Source organism: Monopterus albus, unplaced genomic scaffold (assembly GCF_001952655.1).
Source record: "Monopterus albus unplaced genomic scaffold, M_albus_1.0 scaffold52.1, whole genome shotgun sequence".
In the NCBI taxonomy this organism is placed as follows: Eukaryota; Metazoa; Chordata; class Actinopteri; order Synbranchiformes; family Synbranchidae; genus Monopterus; species Monopterus albus.
The window spans coordinates 3,875,814-3,894,872 of NW_018127932.1; the positions used below are offsets into that span (position 1 = coordinate 3,875,814).

General features: G+C 40.7%; 1 protein-coding gene across 2 annotated transcripts in view; it reads right to left on the minus strand.

Annotated features, from left to right (window-relative positions):
* Positions 1–19,059, minus strand: part of cdh11 (cadherin 11, type 2, OB-cadherin (osteoblast)) — a 78,272-nt gene that overhangs the window by 20,976 nt on the left and 38,237 nt on the right. For both annotated transcript variants that reach the window (XM_020601559.1, XM_020601560.1), the window contains exons 3-6: positions 5,056–5,425; positions 3,971–4,110; positions 3,188–3,482; positions 1,161–1,280 (exon numbers count right to left, since the gene is read on the minus strand). In XM_020601559.1, the coding sequence (XP_020457215.1) occupies positions 1,161–1,280; positions 3,188–3,482; positions 3,971–4,110; positions 5,056–5,206 (706 nt within the window). In that variant the 5' untranslated portion in view covers positions 5,207–5,425. The remainder of the gene's footprint in view (positions 1–1,160; positions 1,281–3,187; positions 3,483–3,970; positions 4,111–5,055; positions 5,426–19,059) is intronic.

Here is a 19,059-nt window from a genome sequence, read left to right on the forward strand (position 1 = left end):
GCACGCTGGAGGAACTATGTCTCTTGGCTGGCCCGGGAATGCCTTGGCATTCCCCCGGAGGAGCTGGAGGAAGTGTCTGGAGACAGGGAAGTCTGGGCATCTTTGCTTAGATCCGGTCCCGGATAAGCGGAGGAAAATGGATGGATGGACGATCACTTATCATTAACATAAAGTCTTATTTTTGTCCATTTCAGGCCTCAGTGAATGCAATCTGTCCAACTCTCTCTTCCTTTCTCCACGTCTGGATGCTGTGTTGGGAAGCTCAGGCTGTCTGCTGTCATATTATACCAACCGTGTGTGTGTGACAGCATGAAAAGCTGATAATCTCCAAACCAATTAGAAATGTGAGCTCTGGATTTGAGCCAGTGAAATACCCAACACTGGTTTGATTAGCCAGATTTACTCTGCCCAAATCTCTCTCCCTCTCTGTGGCCTAACCACTCTCTTTCCATGAACTCACTCTCTCCAAACTAATTTCTCTCTCCTCCTCCACCCTAACCTTTCTCTCTTTCTTCTTCTTCACTCCCTCTGATCCAACATAGCTCCATGTCTGCCCTAAACTCTCTCCATACATCCCATTTCTTCTTTTAATGCCAAACCCAAATATTAAGCCTCTGCAGCGACTAGACTGAATGTCCTCTGGGGACCTATTTTTACAACGATGTCTTCTTCTCCTCAGCAGTTTCAGTGGGAAGGATGTGCTGTCACACAGCCCCTGCAGCTGTGAGTTCTTAGCTTTTTACATTACGAGTGCTACAGGGTAAAATATTGCAGAAACAAACTGATTTTCATTTTGGTCTTAGTGACAAGCAGTTTCCACAAGGTGCCTCGTGCCAGGCTTGTGGTTTATACAGTAGTGCTGGGATACACAATCATGCCAAGATTTTGCAGTGACTCCTTCAAACTAAAACTCACATATGCATTTTGCACAACTTATTGTGAAGGCCCATAGCTATCAGGCTTCCTGAGCATATTCTTACCAAAGTGTGGCTGCTTAGTGGTACCTTATCCTTAGGTGATGTTTTATTGTTATTTGTTGGATGTTGTCCAGTGATGTAGCATAAATTAATGTTGTTTGTCTTGTGTGACACTGCATCAGTAAGCCAGTATCTGATTGCAGTGTAGATTGTTGCACACTCAAGGCGGGGTTCTCTTTTCACCTGTTTGAGGCTCCACAGAGAAATACGGTTGTCCTTGCAGTATACTGTATACCAGCCTGGCACTGTTGCCGTAGGTAGGGTCATCAGCATCTGTCGCTGTCACCTGCATCACTGATGTACCTATAGGACAGACATGACAGATAAGTCAGGAGATGATTCTACCTCAGTGAAAGGTTTGATAAACAAGCTTGTCACAGAGTGTGTGCCAGTTCACCTGCCTGCACAGACTGGATGGGAAAAGGGAATAAAAAACATTCTCCTCTCTGTCAGACACTACAGCTGAACTGCTCCTCTGGGGCTGGTCTCCACTGTTATTTCTCTACATTTCATCAGTGTCGGGTGGAAACATCCACTCTCCTATTTTGGTGATTTTTTTTTTTTAATGTTTTAATAAAACATATTTCTTCAATGCACTGGCAGAATTCAACAAACCTTGCATTTATGAAACCCTTTCAAAAGCCATTGGATAATCTGAAAAGTGTATAGTTGTCAAGCTCAAAGACAAGACCGTTAATCTTAGTCCCTAGAAAATGGACGTGTTGAAAATGTGTTTTCATTCAACAGCAGCAGTTCACTTTTAGCAAGTGTCTGATGGCTGAACTTGACATTTTTAAGCTGAGTGAGTGAGCCAAATAAATTTCATTTGCAGGTGTGAAATACATTTTATTAACTTTGCATAGTTGCTAAAATTTTCTTTTTCAGATGAGATAAAACAAAAACTGTTCTCTGACCAGCAGGTTGGACCTACAAACCCAACAGTATTTTTCCCTAATTTGGCTTTTTTTTCTCTTACACCTGCTTTTTCTTTGCACACACAAATCAGCAGGACAATCTTTGAAGTCTGTCGTGAGTGTGTGGCTTAGTGAGCTTGAGATATGTGTCTATGCTTTGTAGGCTTCCTAGTATATGACAAACATTTGCAGCTGCCTTGATACCAGCAGGTGGTGCAAATCTGAAAAGCTTTTTCTTTCCTTTTGTGAAGCAATGAACATGTAGTTTCAATCTGGACCTCTTACTGTATATTCAACACCTGTGGGTGGCACAGGGTGCCCTGTACTGCAGGTCCAAAATGTCTGGTGCTGTCTTTGCAACTGGATGATACTGGCTGGGCCCTGTGGGTGCATCGTATTACTAACCCCAGAGTATTCTTGTTCAGTCAGCTACTTTAGTCTTACTTTCAGTTCCACATTTGCTGTTTCCAGTTTCAGCTACAGTATGTGCCCACCATAGGAAATCTGCTGGATATGTAACTGTAATCAAGGATCATTTCATCCTGGTTTCAGTGTGGCAGCTACATTAAGTGTAGAGGATCAATTACCAACAATGCTGGAAAAGAGACTGCCTTCTTGATATTTTCTAATTTTGATATCCATTAGGGTACATTGACGTGTTTGGTCAAATTACAGCTGCCTTTCAACTAAAGTTGAGTCCTCTGTTGAAGATTAAAATGAAAATGTGTTTTAGAAGCTGGATATTTCAGCTGTTGACACTGTCTGGTATCTATTTCTCTGTCACTCTCCCTGTGTTCAGATTTCAGTTACAATTAATAATGTATGAAAAAGGCTGTTTAGCAGACAAACAACACCGACTATGAACTCCACCAGCGACTTCATTAATAAAAAATGTCACCCAGTGTTCAATGGAGAGCCTTTCTGTACAAAAAGATTGGATTCGATGATCTCTTCTGAATCGCTGTCGTGAAATTATATGTGGAAAGAAAACAAATCTGCTGTGATGTTTCTCATCACTTTAAGATAGGGGTCAACTTTAGTAATGACAAACTAAAATGCATCATTTAAAAAAGTTTTAAAGAGAAATTTTCTAGTCTGTTCGTAATACTGAATCATCAGTTTGGATTTCATATGAAATAAGGACTAAAATTTCAACCAGATACATTTATACTGGACAACTCGCTGCAAGTAAACATGTTTAGGTAATGTGCACCGTCCTAGATGATGTCCTAGTCTGCACTGCTGTCAACCCCAACCAAACATAGCCTCTTGCTTTACCCTTTCTTCACTACTCACCAACATTGGACATCTCAGGCACCCTGGCATAGTACGGCCCGTGTAGAAACTCAGGAGGGTTATCATTGATGTCCTGAACTTTCACTATGAACTGTGATGGAGGCTCCAGAGGCTTGTTAGTGTCTCTGGCCACGGCCTGGGCTGTTAAAGTGTACTGGGCCTGCTCCTCGCGGTCCAGGGTTTTTGTGGCATGGATGTTTCCTGTCTTGTCATCAATAACAAAGATGGTACCTGCGCCTTCGCCTGACAAGATGTACTTGATGTTGCCATCTCCTGAGTCTACATCTGAGTGGAGCTGAGGAGACAAGAAGAGGGTGAGACAAACCAGAAAGAAAACAGACACAATAACATGCAGCGGTAGGGCATGTTTAGTGCTGACAACATGTAGGTTTCATATGGAACTTCAAAAGATGGACTGACAAACGGGTGGTTACAGAGTTAAACAGGTAACTGTCTAACATTAAACTGGATGTTTTTCTGCTTGACATGTGACATGATGCTTCTACTTTTCAAGTCTACAAACTAAAGCAGCTAAAAGGCTGAGACAGACGGACCAGTCTGTGCTGGGTGAGACAAACGAACACTAATAAGTTTCAGATTCAAACCACTGGAATCAAATTAAACTGAAGAATGCTCACATTGAATTAAACACTTGTCCTTCCTTTAAAAACCCTAGATTATGAAATGTGATGTTATGATTAATTAAAAAGCAAGCCATATTTTACACTGTTATTCAGTAAGTCTGACTCGAGAAGAGAATACTGTGACTCACACTATACTCACCCTGCCCACCAGAACCGGGTCAGGTCCAGTGTATTCCTCAATGACAAAGAACTGATTCCAGACCCATCCTCGTTTGGACCTGTGAAGCACTTGTCCCTCCTTCCCCGTCCTCTGTCTGTGTCTGTGCGGCGACAAATGACCTACAAGCACAAAAACAGTCAATGCATTTCAGTAAGCCAGGAAGTTATTTTTGTGTTAACCATTTTAAGTCTGCAACACACATTTAGTGCAGGCTTTCATTCAAATATTTAAATGGATAGAAGCAAAAATAAAAAGGGGCATTTAGGTCACCTAATGAATGAATTATCACCACAAGTACAACTGGAATAGCTTCAGTAGACTGAACTCAAAAGTGGGTGGGAAGCAGTAACCTCCTGGGTCACTGGTTTAAAACCCAGCTGAGGAAATGTGGGCGTGTGGAGTGAACAACACATGCTTCAGCAACTAGATTGTTAGGTGGCTCCTACTGCGGAACTTAAACTCTGAACGTCTGTAACTGAGGGGTGTCTCAATGGGGAAAAACATTTAATTACAAAGTAAAAGTTTGCCGTCTCCGTCAAGGTAAAACACAAACACTGAAACTGTAATAGGATCAAACACAAGGGCATAAAATCAAAGTGTCGATACACCAAGATATTCAGAAGGCCTGATGGCCAGAATAAAACTGTCCAGAATAAGTCACATTTTTATAAGAAAATATAAATTAAGTGTCTTTCCACTTTGCAAATGTAGATGGAAATTAACTTTTAATTTAACATTGGTTCATAGTTTGGAATTGATGGCAACATTCCTGTATGGTAATCATTAAAAATGGACCAACACAATTGTGAGTTACAAAGTGAATCATGGTCACAAAGACTAAGAATTGAGAGAAGGGGCCATTGTCGGTTTTATACAGTGACAAGAGAGTTGCATGCATGTGTGAAGCAATCTGTGTTTTGATGAGCAAAAGCAAGGTTGTACTTTATTTTAGAATATATTACAGTTACACTTTAGGGTTGTATGATCAGCCACATGAGGAAAAATCCTTTTTACATGCCACATGTTAAAGCAAAAAGAAAGGAGTCCTTGTTGCTTTTTCCTACCTGAATGTCTGTGTCTGTGGCCCCTTTGATCCAATGAAGCATTTCCTTTCCGGGTTCCTAATGCCACACCACAGAGCGCGGAAACTCCCACCAACACCAAGAAGGCCCTCAGCAGCCCAAGGCCCTGCCGTTTCATCACCAGCATCGCCATCTTGCCCTAGCCGAGCAACTGTGAACTTTGCCGCGCCTTCTACTTTCTGTTTCAGTTTTGCTAAGGAAGTGTTGTTGATGAACCTCTAGTTCATTGGCTGAGATGAAGCCTGAAGCTATGGATATTCATCACGTTACTGCCTCCCTTCTCGTCGCTTTGCTTCCTCTTCTTCTTCCCTTTTACAATTCCTTCACACCTTCTCTCCTCCAGTCATAAAGCCTGAATATAAATAACATACATTCAGAGACAGTGTCCAGTTTAAACAGTAAACAATGGGTTGGTGTGGCATGAAGTTTGTAATCCTGACAAATCCCTGCTCCCTGCATTGCCACACACACACACACACACACACACACACACACAGTTTAAAAAAGCATGAGCAAATTCACATTCAGTTTAATATGATTTCTGCTTTTAAATGGCTTTTAATAAGTGGTTTAATTTATCACTGACAGCAAACAGTTCTGTAATCATTCATTCCTGTCAGTTAGAGAGGATACTGTTAAATGACTGCAGTTGGAGATCTGACTTTTTAAATGGTTGTTGTGTTGATTAGAACATTGTACTAATTATGCAGACAATGCTGTTTGTAAACCCATTAGCTTTAATTCAATTAGACACAGACTCATTGGGAGTGGGAGGTACAGCTTGCGAGCAACAGAGTCGCAGCATTGCTCTATTTTAATTCCTTTCAAATGAAAGTAAAGTAAACATGAGAACATATTAAGGGCATTAAAGGCAGACTTTGTATTGTGACTCCTCTCAAACACAGTTGACATTTTAGTCTGAGCTGTTAAAAGCCCACTGGTCACTGTACACATGGTGATTCAGGCATCTGTGTATCTGGAGCAAATGAATCAGCAGGAGAAAGAGGAAGTTTAATCTGTAGAATATTCAGTAGTGTCCAACAACAGTCCTGAATCAAGACTTGCTCGCTGCAAGAAACTCTAGATCAGGGGTGGGCAAACTACAACCCACGGGCCACATCCGGCCTGTTGTTCCTTTTAATCAGGCCCGCTGAAGATTGGTACAGAATTGCCCAAATCAATTCATATCATGATTATGACTGCATTCATTTGACCTTGTCCTGTAATGCCTGGCATTCCACCAGTTGGCGCATTAGGCGCAGGGATACATTGACTTGATTTTGCGTAGCCCGAGCTACTCTCTGTTATTACTCTGCTACTGCTCTGAACCCACCTGCAACAATGAGTGGGCCCAAGAAAAGAAAAGTCGACAGTGAGTGCCAAGTGTTCAATAAGGAATGGACAACTAAATATTTTTTTTACTGAAGTCCAGTCAAAGGCTATATGCCTTATTTGCCAAGAAACTGTTGCGGTTTTAAAGGAATGCCACATCAGCCGACACTTTTCCACCAAGCATGCTAATTGTGCTAACAACCAGTCAACGCAAGAACGGACAGCTACTGCTCAGAGGCTGGCAGCTAGTTTGCAGGCTCAGCAAAACACCTTTATCTGACAAACTGCCATCCAAGAATCAAGCACGAAGGCAGGTTATTTGCTGGCATTCAAATTAGCAAAGACCAGCAAGCCTTTATCCAAAGGGGAGTTTCTCAATAAGTGCATGGTAGACACAGCAGGTATCTTGTGTCCTGAGAGCAAGAACAAATTTGAAAAAATTAGCTTATCACGCAGGACAGTGACTCGTCGTGTTGAGCTAATTGACGAAGACTTAGCTAGCAAGCTAAACAAAAAAGGCGGAGTCATTTACATTATATTCCTTGGCACTGGACGAAAGTAATGACATAAAGGACACCACTCAGCTTTTAGGGATTAATGACAATTTTGAGTTAATGGAGGAGTTTTTGGCCATGGAATCCCCTAAAGGGGAAAACGCGGGAAGAGGACTTGTATGACAGAGTGTCGGGGGTCATCGAGAGGCACAAGCTACCTTGGAGTACACTTGCCAACGTTACCACAGATGGATCGCCAAATCTGACTGGAAAAAATGTTCGAGCTGCTCAAAAAAATCCAGGAGAAAGTGAAAGAGGACAACCTTAAGCAGGAGGTCATTTTCCTACACCGCGTAATCCACCAGGAAGCACTGTGTAAATCCGTACTGCAGCTTGACCACGTAGTGAAGACAGTTTTAAAACTCGTCAACTTTATTTGAGCAAGGGGATTCAGCATCGTCAGTTTATTAGGTTTTTTGAAGAAACTGATGCTGATCACCAGGACTTGCTTTATCACTCTAATGTCCACTGGTTAAGTTTGGGGAAAGTATGTCAACGAGTGTGGGAGCTCAAACAGGAGATTAGCTCATTTTTGGAGCCACTTGAGAAAGCTGACAATTTTCCTGAGTTGAGTGACACTTTGTGTCTTTGATGTTCACAAACGTCAGAGCCTTCAAAACCAAACTAGCTATATTCTCAAAGCAAATGTCAAATAAGTCATTTACTCATTTTCCCACACCGGCTATGCTGAAAGAGGCCCCTCGACATGTGAAAAAATACAGGAAATCACTGGACGACCTGCACAGAGAATTCTGCCTCGGTTCTCCGATTTTGGAAAAATTGACAAGTCACTTCAGCTGGTGTCATGTCCCTTCACACAAGACCCCGAAACGGCGCCACAGGAGTTGCAGTTGGAACTGATTGATCTCCAATGTGACACCGTCTTAAAGGAGAAGTTCAACTCTCTTAAACTGGATGAGTTTTATCCTTCATTAAGTGCAGCCAAATTTCCAAACATCCAGAAGATGGCACAGAGGACGCTGGTGTTGTTTGGCTCTATCTGTGTGTGAACAGACTTTTAGTGTGATGAACACCAACAAAGCACCCCACAGATCCCAGTTGAGTGATGAACACCTCAGATCTGGTCTGAGAATTGCCACAACAAAACTAACACGATGCACTGGCAAAAAAGGGTGATCAACAACACTGTTCCCACTAAAAGTGAATGTAAGTGTTAACACTGTAATGCCTTTTATATGTTTATGTTTGATATGTATGCATCTGGTGCTGGCCCGGCCCGTCTGTCAAATTTTCTCAGTCAATGTGGCCCCTGAGCCAAAAAGTTTGCCCAACCCTGTGCTAGATGGATGCGAATGAAATGCTAAATGCAGTTTTAATGAAAGGTCCAGATATATAAGCATGCAGTAAAACAAACTTGATTAGCATAATGAAGGAATGAGTCAAAAGATGCCAAGATCTTAGAGGACTAATGGTGATTTGGCCTCTAGCGGCCATGGTCATAAGTGTGGTTCTGCTGCATTTCTTTACATTGACTTTGACAGTTTCAACAGAACAGATATACTTGGTACTGTTATCACTTTTTCACTGAACAATGCCAATACAGTCCAATTAGACCACAAAATAATTGCATCGAAGCCTTTAGTATTCCAGAATCATTCAAACGCATGTCAGATGCAAAGTAATAGATTCTGTGTACAAATCCCTTTACAGAAACAACAGATTAATTCTTTATCTAAAGCTGGTCTGTCAGGGACTCTTCTTTTTCTGTTCCTTTATTTACCTCATACTTCTGAGTTTCTTTTTGTCTTCTGTTTCTGCCTGTATACAGTTAATTATATATTGGCTCATCATCTGGCTAATTATTCTTGAGTCCTCTGACTGATATGTGTAGTTGAATGTGTTTTTCTTCTTGAATTTATCTGTAAGCCTCAAAGATGTTTCATCTTTGCTACTGCTTGACACAACATATCTTGAGGAAAACATTAAAGATTGCAGAGAAAGCAGTGACAAATTGGACCAGTGAAGACTGAGAAGACAGAGCTACAGTATATGGGGGGGATCTTGCTTAATTTGTCAATTTTACCCAAAACTGCAAAGGCCTAAACAAAACAGTCAAGGCACTGTTAGCCTGTGTAAAGAGCGGATTCTTTCTATACAGTTTTTTATGTCATCTTTGAGTTGAGAAATTTAGAATTGGTTTAACAGTTTATAACAAAATTAAAGCAGAAACTAACAATATCTATTCTCGGAGGTTGTCACTTGCAATTGCCAGGATGAGCTAACACTTGAAAGAATCCCTAAAAACAACAGCACCAAAACAATTACATACCCTGGTGTGCACTTGTTGTGCATGAGCTGACACCTGCTATGCACAATCCATTAACAGACCCTCAAACTGTCATTTATGTCAAATTAAACGTCAGCTTTATTCAACATGTAAAATAACACAAGTCCAAAATAAATTGCTTTAGCCAACATCCTGATATGCTGCTACCAGCCACCTGATGTTTGGCTCAAACATTGTCGAGTCACACACATACAAAACAGTAATAATAAAACAGTTTGATAGCATTGTACACACTGACCACTCAGTAATACGCATAGTGACTGTGAATATGATAACCTGAGACTTGCTTCATGACAATGAAATGACCTTGCTGTCAAATTCAAATAAATTATTTCCATCCATTTGGCATCTTTTTATACACTCACAGGAGACACACCTTAGTTTTAATGCCTAAGTTAAAAGTAAAAAAAAAATATCAGTGTTTATAGATTGGGGATTCTGGACAGTTCTGTACATCAGTGGTTTTTAGCAGGTTTGCTGCTTTCTTTTCCTTTGCTTACATCTCTAATGGCAGAGATTGAGAAAGAGAGTGATAATGGCTCCCGAGGGCGAGCGTGCCTTTTGGCCAGACCACTTCCTCTGTCTGAATACATGACTCAAGAGTAGAGCTGCAGTCTGTGAATCAAGTCTTGGACTAGACTGCTATGATGCATTGATTCAGTCATTCACTAACACCGAGGTCAGAGTGGCGAAGTAAACAAAAACCAGAAACCACGTGACATGGCCTATTGGCTGACATATCGTCACTAACTGACCAGTCACACCAGTGTATTCATAAAACTAATAAAGTATTTTTAAATATGTCTGTATATACACGACAATTTGCATGTGGCTATGAGAAGGTGTGTGTGTGTGTGAGCTTATGGGTTCGTGTGCATCTCAGGTTTGTATGCAAGTTGGTGTCACTATTAGAAGCATTGAAGTAAATTTTCCTGCTACTACTTTTTCTGTAGTGAGTGAGATGAGTGAAACACAGTTCAGAAGTCTGTACAGGTTTTGTTTTCGAAAGAATCAGTCCTTTCATCTCCTTCATCCTTCTTCCAAAGCCCATCGCACTATGGATCATAATGATTAGCAAACAGTCGCTCTATTCCGGGTCTGCACTGAAAACTTGTTTGTTTAGTGTAATGTTGGGTAGAAAATGCATTTCCTTTTTGTTGTGCTCTCTTTGTTTCTCCTTTGTCTCTAGCCATGTCTGTGCCTTCTCAGTCAGAATAGGTGTCATGGCCTAGCTGCAATCACAGTCATTATTTCTAAAGCCAAAACACAGCATGTTGTATGAGTATTCCACCACCTGTGGGTGAGTGGAGACAATTCTTCTGTTTTCTTTTGGAGCCTTTACCATTGTTCCTATTTTAGCTAACACTAGTCTGCTTCTCCAGCCTCCACTCACGTGATGTGAGACTACAATGCTTATGTCAGATTTTGAATGAATGTGATTTACAACACAATGTTATATGCTTTTAAACTTTTTTGACGCTATCAACCAACAACACAATAAACATTTCTCAGTGGTGCATTCTCCAACAATGAGAAATGTGGTGGCTTGTTTAAAATTCTCAGCCATACTTACTGATACACAACACTGAGTTATAGGCCTATAAAATTTAATCAGTGCAGTCACTGCTGTGCTGTTGCTGAAGTGTATTTCTCCCTTTACCCACTGCAACAGATACACCTTCTGAAGAATCATTTCAAGATCAAACCAGGATTCAAAACCTGAAGTTCAATACACAGTATTTTCTCAAAATTTTTCAGTGCATCCACTGTGGTGCATTTTTCTCATTCTCAGTCTTAAACATGTGGGAGTCTTGTCTCTAAAACTCAGCTGTTTTGTTGTCGTTCTCCTATCACTCCCACCATGTCTCTGCCTCTCTCCTCCCTATTTGTTTCTCTCAGCACTCTCTGTATCAGTCCCTGTCCGGGCTGTGCCTTTACTTCTCTCTTCTCTATGAGACAACAGCAGCCATTAAAATAGCAGTAGAAAATGCATGGGAGCTGTACAGAGACGGAAAATCAGACTTGGCCCTGCTGTTTTCCTTCTGCTCAAACCTTCTCTCCTCCTCTCTCTAGAGGTCAGCAGTAAAAACGGTGATTCATTAATTCATGTTCTGTGTGTAGAAACAGGATCATACATACATATGAGAATTAAAAAAGAATGGTGTACAGGCAGGGCTGTATTTGTTGTGAATTTTCATTCTGTAGCCTCTTTGTACATTGGACAAGGTCTGATCTGGAAAATCAAACTTGATCTCAAAACATTCCCACATTCGTCTATAGAATAAGGACATTATTATGGAATTATGTGGGTATTGTTTGGCAACATTTATTATTATTTATCCTTAAAGCACATATGACTCAAAGGGGGTTTGAGCCAAGTAAAATAGTGGACGTCGTGACTGCCATTACTTGCCATTCACTATCGTTACACAGCTGAAATGCTGACACATTTGGTAAGTTTGCTGCTTCTGTTTGGAGCTGACCCTGGTGAATATCGACTGTCTCCAAGCCACGGAACTAACAGATTAGGTCTGAATTAGCTAAGTGGCCGGAAATGAATGTAAATGTGTCGTTTGTTCCCACAGCATAGCCTGAAGGCGACACTTGTCCCTTCTGTGTTCCCACAGCCACTGTATCATTGCTTGTTCCTACCACACTGGTGTCATTTGGCACGGTCTCTTCTGACATGAACCAAGGCTGCAGCAGAGAACTGTCAGCCACTGCTTCGCTGGGAGCTACAATTTGTCTGAGACAATGAAGTAACAAAACCGGGATGAACAAACAACTCTACCTATATGTACAGTATGGCTAACACTGTAACATTACCCTGCTTCATCATCATTGCATCAAGATGCTATAAAGATTGTTTTGGTCTAAACATGTACTTAGCTTGAGTCATTTGTAGTAAATTAACCAGGCTGAGTTTAACACAACCACTGGCTATTGCAGTGTTTCACACACACAGACTTTACTTGGGGCGGGCCACCCAGGTATGCTAGCAGCCACCCAAGTATATTTGACCAGTCGTTTTTATTATTTCAGTTTCTGTCTGAGAGGACGATGCAGTCTAAGGTAGATTACCTCGCTTTCTTAATAAATCTGCATCCAGTGCATTGATTCGCTCAGCCGCTCCTCACCCCGCTATCCCTTTCTCTCTCTCTCACACACTCACACATGCACTGGGACAACAGACATCTGTGAACAGCTCCTTCTTTCTGCTTGTGTTTTTAACACAACGCTGAATGTTCGCTCCCTCGGTCCAGGGGACTATTGAAAAACACACGTGGGAAAGCTGAACAGCCTGACCAATGTGATTAGCTGTCCAAGTAATTTGTTTTGACTATTTCCAGTCTTCACCCAGTGTTGCTGAAGCAGCAGGAGAGGGTCACGAAAAGATAGATGTAGGAGAAGACGAGGAGCAGCAGCCAACACTAGCAACAAGAGCAAGCACAGAGGCACTGTAGTATTTAATACCTGTTTGTAAGAAGTCTATGAATGCATGATTTTACACAAACCTTTGAAATGTTGCAAAACTGTGGAAGTTTCCATCTGGTGGTATGAAGCAAATGAGTTGAAAATTATAGAAAGAAAAAAGATTTATGCTAAAGTATAGTCTTGGTAAATAGCAAGATCAGCATTGTTTTTATTTTGGCAAAAATTAAAAAAAAAGAAAACCCAGGATTACAGAGTGAGAGACAGAACGGGACACACAAAGCTGAAAGGCACAAAGATGCACAGAGACACAGGATTAGTGTATTAAAGTTCACTCTGGGTGTCTCGTTTCAGTGGCCGGCTCTTTGTGGTCTGTTAAAAGCTTAAAAACAGAGCAGAGCTGAAAACAGACACCCAGCATTTAGCTCACACTATGAAACCTGGGGCCTAATTGCCTTTCAATTAGAGGAACTAATAGGCCTGTGTGAGTGTGTGGGGTGAAGCAGTTACAAAGAAAGAGCTGCAGTGCTTTCTCAGCATTTGCGAAAATAGGTATTAATGAGAGGCTAGCAACAACAGCACACAGAGCCAAAAATAAAAACCCACAGTTACTGCAAAGTTGGTCTTCACAGTCTGTGTGTATAGTATGCCTGTACTGTATGTATGTGTGCTCGAATGTCAGTGTCTGTTGTGTGTCATAAGTGTGTGTGTGTGTGTGTAGAGGTTGCTGATTCCTGTTAAGCCATTAGTGAAACTGAGGTGCTAATTACCACCCACAAGACCCCGCGTCTGCCGTTTTCACACACGCACACACGCATACACGGTTTCTTCATGTACTATTATGTCTAATCAACCTCACTTTAACGTCATTAGTATCCTTTTACATGAAAGGGAATGAAGTACTGGATGTTCTTGTCCAGAACAAACCTAAGCTTTATGTATTAGGAAATGTAATCTTACGATTGTGCCGTTTATATGCAGGCCATTTGTTAGGCTCGCACAGAATTTCTGCTTTGTCAAACAGTTGATTATAACAGAAGAGATGAGGAGGGGAGTGAAAGAGAGTTGAATCCATGTTGCCGACAGGAAGAGGAGTGGCAACCGAAGTGTCCTTCCTTTGTTTTATGTCTTCTAATAGCAGGTCTTTGTTGGATGTCAGTAACATCACAGCCACATGTGTATAAAGGTACAGCACACAAAACTTGTTTTTGTTGTATTCAGCCAACTAGCACATAATTAACTGTCATTGTTCACACCTAAAGCTAAATTATTTATTTCAGGAAAATAAACTTGGTTTACATGTATATTTTGAGATTTATTTTATTTTGATTAGCGTTACTGAGAATCATGCTAATTGTAACAGAAATAATATAGAGCTTGTGGTGACCTTTGTGTAAACAATTTTCTCTGCTAATGAAAGAAAAGGCTTTTGAAAATCATTTGGCAAACATTTTGTGCCTTTTAATAGATGCTCAGACTAATATTCTTCACAGTTTTCTAACACCGTGACTGTGGTTCACCCCTACAAACACCAATCATAATTTCACATCACTGCAGCTGCAACTCACAGCAAAATTCAAACCGCTGCATCCTCACTGAAATATAAAAAGCAGTGAATTCAGGAAAGAAAGAATATTTTCAATACAGGAAACCCAATGAAAGCATGAACAATGCCTTTAATGGGATGGGGATTTCAGCAAGGTGCATCATTCTGCTCTTCCTGATTTGGCCTTTAAACTTTTAAGGGCTGAAAATAAGTTGATGATCAAACCAATTTGTTATTTGTGCTCTTCTAAATGAGCAGCTGATGAGATGCCGTTAAAAATGCAGCTCCTGTTATCCTGCTTTAGTAGCATTTTGCTCATCCTTTGGTTAGGTTTTAACTTTGTGAACATTAGGCCTTTCACTCCGTGTCGAGTAATCTCCAAAATGGCCGACATTGGAATCAGAGGTTTGAGAAATAAAGAGAAGAGGCAATGTATGAATGATTACATTAAAATAGACTTGTTACTGACTAAAATAGAAACCTTATAAATGTAGTGTTGAAGGGCAACTGGCGCATTCATTATTTCTCTGCCTTGGTCTCCCCTTTTCTTTCTTCTTTTCTGCTGTTTATATTGTCCAGTTTCTTTCTCCTACTTTCACATTTTTCCTCTTCTTCTTTCCTCTTTCTCTTTTTTCTGCCACAGTCCAGTAGGATCCCATGCAGTAATTATAGCTTTGCATTACAGCGTTACTACAATACTGTAATTACTGTGGAAGACTTTTAGAATATACTTAGGAATGGAAATTGGACATGTATAATCACATGGTGCTGCAGAAGATCACAGGTTTGTTTTCTTTTTCATTCTTGTTCGTCCAGATTTACTTTTCTTCTCACTATGAGAAGACGACCATCAGATGCAGCCAGACATTTTCTTGCACTGCTTTCAAAGATGTCCAGAATCAGTCATCCACTCATCTTCATGTGTGTACACATCTACACATGGTTAATGAATGAAGCATTTCAAAATCATCTCATTGAGGACATCTGCAGAGGTTCAGAGTTCACAGATGCACACACTTTCCATCACAAGAGATTCATGACCCTGTCACCACACCCTTTAATCTGAGAGATACAAAGACAGATGAGCATGTCAGGAGACGTGCCAAGGCACAGGAAGAAAAAGGGGAATAGTTACTGGGAAAAGATGCTGCTCAGTCATGATAAAATACACACAAAGACACACAATTCCTGGAATAGAAAGAGGGGAGGGATGGAAATTTGAAGAATATATGCTATGGAAAAGCAAGCAAAACCTGAGACTCTATATGCCTCTTGCTCACTCCATCTTTCTCACTCCATTTCTGTTTGTGTGTGTGGTTTTTGGTCTATAGCCCCTAAGGGAGGCAGAGAAAGAAAGAGGTAGGGGAGGCAGGAAACAGTGGCATCTGGAATTGATTTGAGGCTAAAGGAAAAATAAAATACCTCAGATTCTTAAAGGCTCGGAGAGCAGGGACAGACACCCACAAAGAAGCGAAGAAAGGTAGGAGAGAGGGAAAGTGAGGCCACATAACCACAAGAAAAAAGTAAGTAAGATTTATACCTCTGCACTAAAGTCTGTGGGGCTATGCCAAATCTCATCCTTAAAAATGCAGAAACACAATGAAACAACTTTGGAGGACTGACTATTAGGACAGTCAGATGACTTTATATTATGTGAGATTATCCAAAATATCAGATTAGGCATCGGTTTCGCAATGAATGAAGCCATATGCAAGAATCTAAATCAGCCACTTTGTCAGTTTCACTGCAGAAGTAAAATCCCGATTTATTGTATGGATGAAGAAAAGAACGGCCACAAAATTAAAGCAAGTACTAACAGAACAGATAAGAAGGGGTACAGGAGTTTTATAGGAGTAAAATGAAGAAGAAGGAAAAAGAATAGTCATTATCAAGAGCAAAGGAGAGAAGTTTGAGGCGCTACTGCAGTGGCTTGAGATTCACAACGTGATTCACGTTACAGCTGTTTCACAGCTGGAGTCTGTGTTTTCTGTCCCATTTCAACAGCAATGTATAAGCATCCAGCTTTGCACTGACAGCTACTGTGATCCTCACATGTGTAGGAAATGTCTTGACAAGAGGGTTTTAACCAAGTTGAACTGCTAACACTGCAAAAAGGTACAAACTGGTTCATAAATCACACCGAAAAATCACCTTGGTATATGGTCATACTTCAGTACTTCATACATCAGTTTTTTTATTTGGAATCTGAGGACACTAAGTCCATGTTAGAAAGAAAATGGCAGAGGAAAGATTAGCCAAAAAAATGTCAGTTTTAATTACTTTTGATATTAAAAACTACTGGTAGAGCACTTTTCTATCCACAGTTTAAAGATGATTAAGTACAGACTTCAAATAGTTCAAAGTAAAACAAAAGAAGCCAACAGTGTGTTTTTATAATCGTGCTAATAGGTATGAAGCAGTGCACATTTAGCCATGGCTGTAACCAAAAATGTATCATTTAAATTATTGTGTTGATATTTTTTGTTGTATCTGAATTAGTGTGAGTTGAGAATCTGTTTACTTTTTGATTTGATTTGATTTATTCTTTCAAGCATATAAAACAGTTGATATAACAACACACATTTTTACTTGTACAGTAAGAAGTCATGTTAGATTAGAAATCAGATTGAAAAACTTACTGTATTGACTGTATGTGTGGCTTAAGGACAGGGTGAGTGTAAGGGTTTGGCTTTTGGTTGTGATATTTATGGTTAAGGCTAGGGAATGTGTTTTGTCAGTGAGTGTCCTCACAACTGTAGAAGGACCAGCATGTGTGAAACCTGATTAAATCAACCTTCAGGTGAGCATTTTCACATGTAAACCTTCAGTCACGCGCTGCAGAGGACCAGTGCACATCATTAACCGATCAGCAGGACGCTCGTTCATCTTATTAGCAAAGCTCGTTAAACCGACCACAACAATGAGGAGTGCTGTTGTGTGTTATTTGCCCCATGCAACAGTTACACAGCTAGCTGCCAAACTACCACAGATGAGGAAGAAAGCGGCAGGTATAAAAAGAATTTATGCTGCCTTCAAGTCCACAACAAACAAGTGGATTTATGAGAGACAAATAATGGATGATGGAGAAATAAAAAGAGCTGCCAAAATTGTGAAACAGGAGGGAAAAATAGGAAGAAAGAGAGCAACAGGGAGGGATTTGTGTCCAGCTCAGTTAGCCATGTGTGTTCCTGCTTTAGTGAGATCAGCAAGTCTGTTCCAACATGATGCATACAGACTAAAGATATTAGAATATGAGACAGAATAGGAGAGGGAGAGAGAGAATCAGAGGGAGGCTCAGAGGATAGGAGGTGGAAATCCTCTTTTTTCCATTCTTCCCTATAAAGAAATGAGTGAGTTAATCCTGAGGGGCTTACATTTGTTTTTCTCTCTCTATCTCTCCCTTTCAGTATCTTTGCCTTCTGATAGTCTCTCTGTTCCTTCCTGATCTTCATTCTTCCTCCCTCTTTGTGTTTTCTGCTCTCATTCTGCTGTTAACCGTCATCCATATTTGCATCTCTTGCTGAATTCCCTCTGTCCTCAGATCTCTGTCTTTTTCTTTCTCCTCTCCATCCCTCTGATTCCTTGCAGGGTTTATGGGTTTATGAGGCATGGTAATCTCACTGCGAACACATTTATCTGTTCTCTCTCTTTCATTCCCTCTCTTCTTTTTTTGCTCTTTGCTCAGCAGGGCACTGAGCTGTGTGATGATGCTTATAGGATATTTACATTTGAGCTGAGTGAAATGTATAGAGAGAAAAACAGAAGAAGGCAGAGTAGAGCAGAACAATAAAAGCTGAACAAGACTAAACAGAGCAGTGAATACCAGTGGATGACAGAGAGCAGAATGGAGTTTGTCTGTTTGGCTCAAATGATATATCCATGTTTAAAAAGCAATGACAAGCATGACATTTGGGTCACAAATTATTGCTTTTTAGGTCTCTTGGAAATCCAGTAGCAGAGGTGGCTTTGTGGTGGTTGACCAAACCAAGCCTGTAATCTCATATTAGAGGATAATTTTGTATCTTGGATCCTGTGAGTCCCACCCACAGAGCAATTTCTCTCCATTCTGGAATGCCATTTTGTCCTGATAGTCCATCCCTTAAGCTTTTAAATTAAACATTGTTACCTGATCTTGTCACTCAGTGATGGCATCATCATATGTGTTGCATAAGCAAAATCAGACTGCTACAGACAAGGGCTTCTCTCTGGCCCTACATGAGACTGTAAGTTTGCCCTATTTACCAAATGAAACTTAAGCATCTTGGCTCCTCTGCCCATGAAAAGTGCCAGATTTTAACAGAAAAATACCAAGTGTATCACAAACAGCTAATCGTCATCGTTTCTTTTTAACTGAAAACACTACAGACTCACAACGTTGGTAAAGCTATTTGATATGACATTTCAGGTTTTGAGTATTGCCTCCAAATTTTCAGATACTGCTTTGAAGTCACCAATCTTTGTAGGTGCCTAGTGAATAAAAAAGGGAGAAAAATGTCAGTAGCATTCAATTGTAAATTTTAATTTAATGCCTGTGTTAGCTCTGTCAAATTGCTAGGTACTGTATTTATGAAATGAGACTTCAATTATGCTATTAAGTAAGTGCTTCAGTCCACATTATAGTTTCATTATTGCTCACTTACTGTACCTCCATCCATCCATCCATTTTTCTCCGCTTATCCGGGACCAGGTCGCGGGGGCAGCAGTCTAAGCAAAGATGCCCAGACTTCCCTGTCTCCAGACACTTCCTCCAGCTCCTCCGGGGGAATGCCAAGGCATTCCCGGGCCAGCCAAGAGACATAGTTCCTCCAGCGTGC